The 8,721-nt window shown below is 52.9% G+C and overlaps 1 protein-coding gene across 1 annotated transcript in view; it reads left to right on the top strand.

Moving 5' to 3' along the window:
• The window catches only part of LOC106819043 (bone morphogenetic protein receptor type-1B-like), a gene marked incomplete at its 5' end in the record, with an annotated part of 14,462 nt that overhangs the window by 3,121 nt on the left and 2,620 nt on the right, over window positions 1-8,721 (top strand). Inside the window, 2 exon segments of the mRNA XM_014823703.1 lie at window positions 593-716; window positions 977-1,152. Coding sequence (XP_014679189.1) covers window positions 593-716; window positions 977-1,152 — 300 coding nt within the window.

The raw sequence follows: 8,721 nt of genomic DNA, 5'->3' as shown, positions 1-8,721 counted from the left end.
TCGTTATAGCCAGGTAACATGGGTACGTCGTTATAGCCAGGTGACATGGGTACGTTGTTATAGCCAGGTAACATGGGTACGTTGTTATAGCCAGGTAACACGGTACGTTGTTATAGCCAGGTAACATGGGTACGTTGTTATAGCCAGGTAACACGGTACGTTGTTATAGCCAGGTAACATGGGTACATCGTTATAGCCAGGTAACAGGTATGTAATCATAGCTAATTACGCTGATATGTAATTGTGATCAGTGTTAACGAGATGTGTAATTGCGATCAGTGTTAACGAGATGTGTAATTGCGATCAGTGTTAACGAGATGTGTAATTGTGATCAGTGTTAACGAGATGTGTAATTGCGATCAGTGTTAACGAGATGTGTAATTGCGATCAGTGTTAACGAGATGTGTAATTGTGATCAGTGTTAACGAGATGTGTAATTGCGATCAGTGTTAACGAGATGTGTAATTGCGATCAGTGTTAACGAGATGTGTAATTGCGATCAGTGTTAACGAGATGTGTAATTGCGATCAGTGTTAACGAGATGTGTAATTGCGATCAGTTTTAACGAGATGTGTTTTGGTGTGTTTTGCAGAGATATTTGGCACGCAGGGCAAGCCAGCCATTGCTCACAGAGACATCAAGAGTAAAAACATACTAGTGAAGAAGAATGGTGTGTGTTGTATAGCAGACCTGGGTCTAGCAGTACGCTATCTGAGGTAAGATATCCCGCGCCCTCCTGCCTTGCCTACCTGCTCTCCTCACCCTCTACTGCCCACGTGTTTACTGTGACTATGAGAAGGTATCTTTTGGGCAAGTTGTGAAGAATTGAGTGAATTATTATATAGGCGTTGTAACTTGAATAAATATGTTGCAATATATGAATGATATATACTACAATACTTGAATAACTACAATATATTGTCTCTACCGTCTATCTACGTCACTAACTGTGTCTGTATGTGTGGCGTGGTTGCAGTGACACCAACGAGGTAGACATCGCTTCTAACACGCGGGTCGGCACGCGTCGCTACATGGCTCCCGAGGTGCTGGACGATCAGCTAGACGCGACCCACTTTGACTCCTACCGCATGGCTGACATGTACAGCTTTGGTCTCGTGCTGTGGGAGATAGCAAGGCGTTGCTCCTCTGCAGGTAGGTAGAGAAGGAGGGAGAGGGAGGAAGGAAGGGGAAGGAGGGAGAGGATAGGAGGGAGGAGGGGAGGGGAAGGGACGGTCGAGCTGTGGGAGATAGCAAGGCGTTGCTCCTCTGCAGGTAGATAGAGAAGGAAGGGGAAGGAGGGAGAAGGAGGAAGGAAGGGGATGGAGTGAGGGAGGAGGGAGAGGTGAGGTGGAGGCTGCTGCTACTGCTGGTGGGTGTAGAGTGTAGGTATAGGTGTAGGTGTTAGATGTTGGTGTAGGTGTAGGTGTGAGTGGTACAGGTGTAGGTGGTGGGTGTAGGTGTTGTAGTCAGGTACAGGCCGCAGATGCTATGGTGGTGGGTGTAGGTGTAGCTGTACCGTGCTACGGTGTAGAATGTTGGTGTAGGTGTGATTTCGTAACAGGTGTACGGATTAGCGTCGTGAGTGCGCTACAGGTTTGTAGCTGCTAGGTAGTGTAGGTGAGTGGTACAGGTGTTAGGTGTAGGATGTAGGGGTGTTAGGTGTAGAGTGTAAGGTTGTGAGTGGGGTCATAGGTGTAGTGTGTGAGTGGCTACAGGTGTACGGTGCGTGGGTGTTAGGTGTTGTAGGTGATGTGGTAGTGGTGGCTTGGGTGCAGGCGTACCATAGTGTATGGCTGTTAGGTGTAGGTTCGTTGTTGCCTTGTGTGTTGGTAGTGGTGGCTGGGTGCAGGGCCCATGTGTATGGCTGTAGGTGGTAGTGTTGTTGCGGTGTGTGGTTAGTTGGTGGTGGTGATGCAGGGCCCATGTGTATGGTGTTAGGTGTAGGTGTGTTGCGTTGTGTGGCTTAGTGGTGAGCTGGTCTGCAGGCCCCATGTGTATGGTGTAGGTGTAGGTGTGTTTGGTGATGTGTATGTCGGTTGCTCTGGGTGCAGGGCCCATGTGATGATGGTGTAGGTGGTTGTTGCGTTGTGTGTCGGGTAGTGGTGGCTGGGGTGCAGGGTCCCATGTGTATGGTGTAGGTAGGTGGTGGGTGTAGGTGTTGTTGGTGTGTGCGGTAGTGGTGGCTGCGGTGCATCGGCCCCATGTGTATGCGTGTACGGTTGTAGCGGTGTTGTATGGTGCTGTTAGGTGGTGGGCTTGTGCAGGGCCCCATGTGTTCATGGTGTAGGTGTTGTTGGTGTGTGGTAGTGTAGGGGTGTTGGCTGGGTGCAGGCGCCCCATGTCGTATGGTGTATGGTAGGTGAGTGGGCGGTGTAGGTTTGTTGCGTGTGTGGTAAGTGGCTTTGGCTGCGGTGCAGGGCCCCATGTTGTATGGTGTACGGTGATTAGTGTGCTTGTTGCGTGTGTGGTAGTGGTGGCTGGCAAGTGCAGGGCCCCATGTGTATGCGTGTACGGTGTTGTTGGATGTTGTGCAGTAGTGACGTGGCCTGGTGCAGGGTCCAGTGTATTGGTGTAAGGTGATTGTTGTGTTGTGTGGTAGTGCGTGAGCTGGTGCAAGCGGCCCATGTGTCTGCGTGTAGGTTCGTTGTTGGTGCTTGTGGTAGTTGTGGCTGTGCGGCAGGGGCCATGTGTATTGGTGTAGGTATTGTTGGTGTTGTGAGTGTGGTGGCCTGGTTGCAGGCCGTCCCATGTGTATGGTGTACGGTGTAGGTGTTGATAGGTGTGTGGTAAGTGGTGGCCTGGGTGCAGGGCCCCATGTGAATAATATGTGTTAGCGTGTTGTTGCGTGTTGGTTAGCTGGTGGCTGGGTGCATGGCCCATGGTGTATGTTGTGTAGGTGTTGTTTGGTGTGTGGTAGTGGTGGCTGGGTGCGGGCCCCATGTGTATGGATGTAGGTGTGCGTGTTGTTGGTTGTGTCGTAGTGGTGCGCTGGAGTGGCAGGTCCCATGTGTATCGGTGTACGGTTGTTGTTGGTGTGTGGTCTAGTGGTGGCCTGGGGCAGCAGTCCCAATGTGTATTCGATGTAGGTGTTATGGTGTTGGTATGGTGTGTGGTTGGTGGCTGGCGTGCAGGGTCCATGTGTATGGGTGTAGGGTTAGGTGTTGTAGCGTGTTGTAGTCTGTGGCTGGCGTGCAGCAGGTCCATGTGTATTGATGAGCGTGTAGTAGCTTGTGTCCGGGTGTGTGGTAGTGGTGGCTGGGTGCAGGGTCCCATGTGTACTGGTGTTAGGGTGTTTGTTGGTGTGTGGTAGTGGTTGGCTGGGTTGACAGGGCCCCCATTTTGTGTCTGGCGTTAGGTGTTGTTGGGGATGTGTGGGTTAGTTGGTGGGCTGGCGTGCAGGGCCCCATGTGTATGTGTGTAGGGATGTTTCGTTGGTGTGTGGCGTAGTGGAATGGTCTGGGTGCAGGGCCATGTGTAATGTGTAGGTGCTTGTTGAGATTGTGTGTTACGTGGGCTGGATGGAGTGCAGGGGCCCCATGATGTATGGGTGTAGTTAGTGTGTGTGTGTTGTACGGTGTTGTTGGGTGTGTGGTAGTGGTGGTGGAGTGCAGGGCCCATGTGTTATTTGGCTGTAGGTGTACGAGTGTGTGTATGTTGGTAGTGGTGGCGGCCGTGCGGGCCCCATGTGTATTATGGTGTTAGGTGTAGTGTGGTTGGTGTGTGGTAGTGGTGCTGGCGTTGCAGGGTCTATGTGTCTATTAGTGCTAGCGGTGTTGTTGGCCCTGTGTGGTCAGTGGTGGCTGGGTCGGCACGGCCGTCCCATGGTGTAATGCGTGTAGGTGTTGTTGGTGTGTGGTTGTGGTGGCTGGGTGACAGCGGCCCCATGTGGTATGGTGTAGGTGTTGTGGTTGTGTTGGTAGTGGTGGCTGGGTGAGGGCCCATGTGTATGGTGTTAGGTAAGGGGTGTGTGGGTGTATGGTGTTGTTGGGTGCTGTGGTAGTGGTGGCCTGCGGTGCAGAGGCCCCATGGTGTTATGGTGCTAGGTGTTGTTGCGTGTGTGGTAGTGGTGGGCTGGGTGCAGGGCCCATGTGTTATGGTGTTAGGTGTTGTTGGTGGGTTTGGTAGTTGGTGGCTGGCGTGCAGGGCCCCATGTTGTATTGGTGTAGGTGTTGTTGGTGTGTGGTAGTGGTGGGCCCTGGGTGCCAGGGGGCCCCCATGTGTATGGTGTAGGTGATAGGTGTTTGTTGCGTGAGTGTGTAGTGCGTCGGCTGCGCGTGCAGGGGCCCCATGTTGTATGTGTAGGTGTTTGTTGGCGGTTGTGTGGTAGTGGTGGCACAGCCTGTCGGTGCAGCGGCCCATGTGCTATGGTTGTTACGCGTTGTTGTTGGTGTGTGGCTAGTGGTGGCTGGGATGCTAAGCGCGCCCATTTGTGATGGTTGTAGGTGTTGTTCGCGTGTGTGCGTAGTGGTGGCTGGGTGCAGGCCAATGTGTATGGTGTAGGTGTTGTTGGTGTGTGGTAGTGGTGGCTGGGTGCAGAGGGGTCCCATGTGATGGTGTAGCCGTGTTTACGGTGTTGTTGGTGTGTGGCTAGTGTGGTGGCCTGGGTTGCAGGCGCCCCCATGTGTATGGTGTAGCGTGTTGGTTGGTGCTTGTGGTAGTGGTGGCTGGCGTGCAGGAACCCCAGTGTGTAGGCGTATGAGTGTTGTTGGTCTGTGGTATGTGGGCTAGCTGGCGTTGCAGGGGCCCATGGTTTATGGTGTAGGTGTTGTCTGAGTGTGTGGTAGTCGGTAGGCTGGAGTTGAGGGCCCCATTGTGTATGATGTAGTGTTGTTTGCGTTGTGTAGGTAGTGGTGGCTGGGTGCAAGGGCCCGCATGTGTTATGACATGTAGGTCGTTGTTGGCCTTGTGTGGTAGTGGTGGCTGGAGTGCAGGGCCCCCATGTGTATGTTTAGGTTTGTTTGGACTGCTGTGGTATGTGCGCTTGGTGAGTGGGCCCCATGTGTTGGTGTTAGGTGTTTGTTGGTGTGTGCGTAATGTGGGGGTGTGGCTGGGTGCAGCGGCCCATGTGTATGGTGTATGGTGTTGTTAGTGCTGTGGTAGTTGGTGTGTGGGTGCAGCGGTCCATTGCTGTATGGTGTAGCGTGTTGTTGGTGTGTGGTAGTGGGTGGCTGGGTGCAGGCGCCCCATGTGTATGGTGTAGGTGTTGTTTGGTTGTGTGGGGTAGTTGCGGTTGTCTGGGCTGCAGGGCCCCATGTGTATGGTTAGGTGCTTGGTTGGTCGTGTGGTAGTGGTGGCCTGGGTGCAGGGCCCATGTGTATTGGTGTAGGATCGTTGTATGGTGCATGTACGGTAGTGGTGGCTGGGTGCAGGACCCCATGTGTATGGTGTAAGGTGTTCGTTGCTTTCGTTCGCTGGTTGGTAGTGGTGGCTGGGTGCAGCGGCCCCCATGTGTATGGTATGGTGTAAGTTGTTGTTGGTGTCGTGGTAGTGGTGGCTGTGCCTGTGCAGGACCCCATCGAATGTGATATGCGTGTAGGTGTTTCGTTCGGTGCTGTGGTATTGGTGGCTGGTCGTTGCAGGACCCCATGTGTATTGGTGTAGGTGTTGTTCGGTGTTGTGGTAGTGGTTGGCTGGGATGGCAGGGCCCCATGTGTATGGTGTAATGGTTGTATGAGTGTGTTGTAGTGGTCGCTGGGTGCCAGGACTGCCATGTGTTATGGCTGTAGAGTGTTGTTGCAGTGTGTGGTATAGTTGGCTGGCCTGGTGTGCAGGGTCCATGTGTATTTGGTGTAGGTGTTGTTAGGGTGTGCTGGTAGTGGTGGCTGGTGGATGCAGGGCCCATGTGTATGTGTAGGTTGTTGTTGGTGTTGGTAGTGGTGGCTGCGGTGCAGGTCCCATGGTGATATTGGTCTGTAGGTGTTGTTTGGTGTGTGGAGTGAGTGCTGGGTGCATGCGGCCCCATGTATGGCTGTAGTGTGTAGGTGTTGTTGGTGGAATGTGGCAGTGGTGCTGGGTGCAGGGCCCCATTGTGTCTGGTGTACGGGTGTTGTGGTTTGATGTGGTCTGGTAGTGGCTGGCTGGGTGCAGGGCCCATGTGTATGGCTGTAGGGATGTTGGTTGGTGTGTGGTAGTAGTGGCCTGGCGTGCGGACCCCATCCATGTTAGTATGGTGTCACGGTGCTTTGTTTGGTGTGTGGTAGTGGTGGCTGGCTGCAGCGGTCCCATGTGTATGCGTTGATAGGTGTGTCGGATGTGCTGGTAGTGGTGCGCTGGGTTGCAGGCGTCCCATGTGTATGGTGTAGGTGCTTGTTGGCTGTGTGGTAGTGTGGCTGGTGCAGGGCCCCACTGTGTTATGGTGTAGGTGTTGTTGTGTGATGTTCGGTATGTGGCTGGCTGGGTGCTAGGGCCCCATGTGTTATGGTTGTAGGTGTTGTTGGCTTGTGGTAGTGGTGGCTGGGGTGCGCAGGGCCCCATGTGATATGGTGCTAAGGTCATTGTTGGTGTGTGAGTGTTGGTGGCTGGGTGCAGGCGTCCCATGTGTTATGCGTGTAGGTGTAGGTGTTAGATTGGTGTGTCGGTAGTGGTGGCTGGGTGCAGCGGCCCCATGTGATTGGTGTATGGTAAGGTGGTGGGTGGTGTAGGTGTTGTTGCTGTGTGTGTAGTGGTTGGCTGGGTGTGCGGGTCCAATGTGTATGTTGTAGGTGTGTTGGTGTGTTGGTAGTGCGTGGCTGGGTGCAGGGTCATGTGTATTGGTGTTAGTGTGTTGGTTGTTGTGTGTAGGATAAGTGGTGTGGCTCGGGTGCAGCGGCCCATGTGTATGGTGTACGGTAGTTGTTTGACGTTGATGTGGTAGTGTGGCCTGGTCTGTGCAGGGCCCCATGTGGTATTGTTGTAGGTAGGTGTGGCGTGTAGGTGTTGTTGCGTGTGCTGGCTTAGTTGGTGGCTGGGTGCAGGGCCCCATGTGTATGGTGTAGGTGTTGTTGGTGTGTGTAGTGGATGGCTGGGCTGCAGCGGCCCCAATGTGTATGCGCTGTAGGAGTGTAGGTGTTGTTGGTGTGTGTGGTAGTGCGTGGCTGGCGTGCAGGCCCCACGTGTATGGGTATGTTAGGTGTTGTGGTGTGATGGTATGTGAGTGGCTGGGTGCAAGGCGTCCCATGTGTATGGTGTAGGTGTTGTTGCGTGTGTGGTAATGTGGTGGCCTGGGTGCACGGTCCATGTGTTATGACCAGTGATAGGCTGTAGGATGTTCGTTGGTCTGTGTGGTATGTGGTTGGGCTGGGTGTCAGGGTCCCACTGTGTTTTGACCAGTGTAGGTGTTATGGTGTTGGTTGGGTGTGTGGTTAGTGGTGGCTGGGTGCCAGCGCGCCCCTATTGTAGTATGCGTTGTTAGGTGTTGTAGGTTGATGTGGTAGTGGATGGCTGCGGTGCCAGCGGCCCCCGATGGTTGGTGATATGTGTTAGGTTGGGTTGTTGGTGTCGTTGGTAGTGGTGGCTGGGTTGCAGGCCACATGTGTATTGCCGTGTAGTTTGGTTGAGTGTGTAGGTGTGGTGCTGGGTGCATTGGGCCCCCATTGTGTATGGTGTAGGTGTTTGTTGGTTTGTGAATCAGGTAGTGGCTTGCTGGGGTGCAAGGGCCCCATGTGATATGGTGTAGGTGTTGTTGGTGTGTGGTAGTGGTGGCTGGGTGCAGGGCCCCATGTGTATGGTGTAGGTGTAGGTGTTGTTGGTGTGTGGTAGTGGTGGCTGGGTGCAGGGTCCCCAACCCAGCCACCACTACCACACACCAACAACACCTACACCATACACATGTAGGTGTTGTTGGTGTGTGGTAGTGGTGGCTGGGTGCAGGGTCCCATGTGTATGGTGTAGGTGTTGTTGGTGTGTGGTAGTGGTGGCTGGGTGCAGGGCCCCATGTGTATGGTGTAGGTGTTGTTGGTGTGTGGTAGTGGTGGCTGGGTGCAGGGCCCCATGTGTATGAGAGCGTGTGCAACCAGCCAGCCAACCTTTCATTATCTCAGTCCCCCGCTGTGATTGCCTGTCATTGTATTAGCACGCCCGTGTGTGCAGCACGCGCCAACTCCTGTTTGGTTGGTTAACATATGACCAACGCTTTGATGCGAAATTATCAAAGGCTAATAGTTACAGGAACGTATCGATCGGTGCGTGCGCGGCCCGTAGAAATCCAATAATTCTCAGGTGACGGCGGAGCGTGGAATGTGCTGCCACCTACCGTTGCAAAACGTGATGAATTGCGGGGATAAATGGGTGGTTGGGTAAAGGGGGTGGGGATGCTGCGATGAGAGAGGCTTGTTAGAGACGTGATAGAGTTGGAAGTTGATATATAGGAGGCTGGAAATGAACTCAGTGGAATAGCTGGGGGTAGCTTCACTCTGTCTAGTTATAACAACAGCGGCAACAACATTTACAACTAATCTTTATCTGTGTTGGCATTATAGAGATATATCAGGAACTTTACTGTGTTTACTGTTTACCTTTATACTTTCATTACATCAACACATCTACATGGCATCTTAAATCGTTAATAATAATAAAAATAATAATAATAACATCAACAGTAATAATAATGACATTAATATTAATAATAATAATGATAATGATAACAACCCCCGCACGTGCCTGCAGGCATCATTGAGGAATACCAGCCACCGTACTACGATACCATCTCACCCGACCCAGGCTTTGATGAGATGAGGAAGGTGG

This window comes from Priapulus caudatus, unplaced genomic scaffold (assembly GCF_000485595.1).
Source record: "Priapulus caudatus unplaced genomic scaffold, Priapulus_caudatus-5.0.1 Scaffold2774, whole genome shotgun sequence".
NCBI classification, from domain to species: domain Eukaryota; kingdom Metazoa; phylum Priapulida; class Priapulimorpha; order Priapulimorphida; family Priapulidae; genus Priapulus; species Priapulus caudatus.
This window is presented reverse-complemented; position numbering and strand designations above follow the sequence as displayed.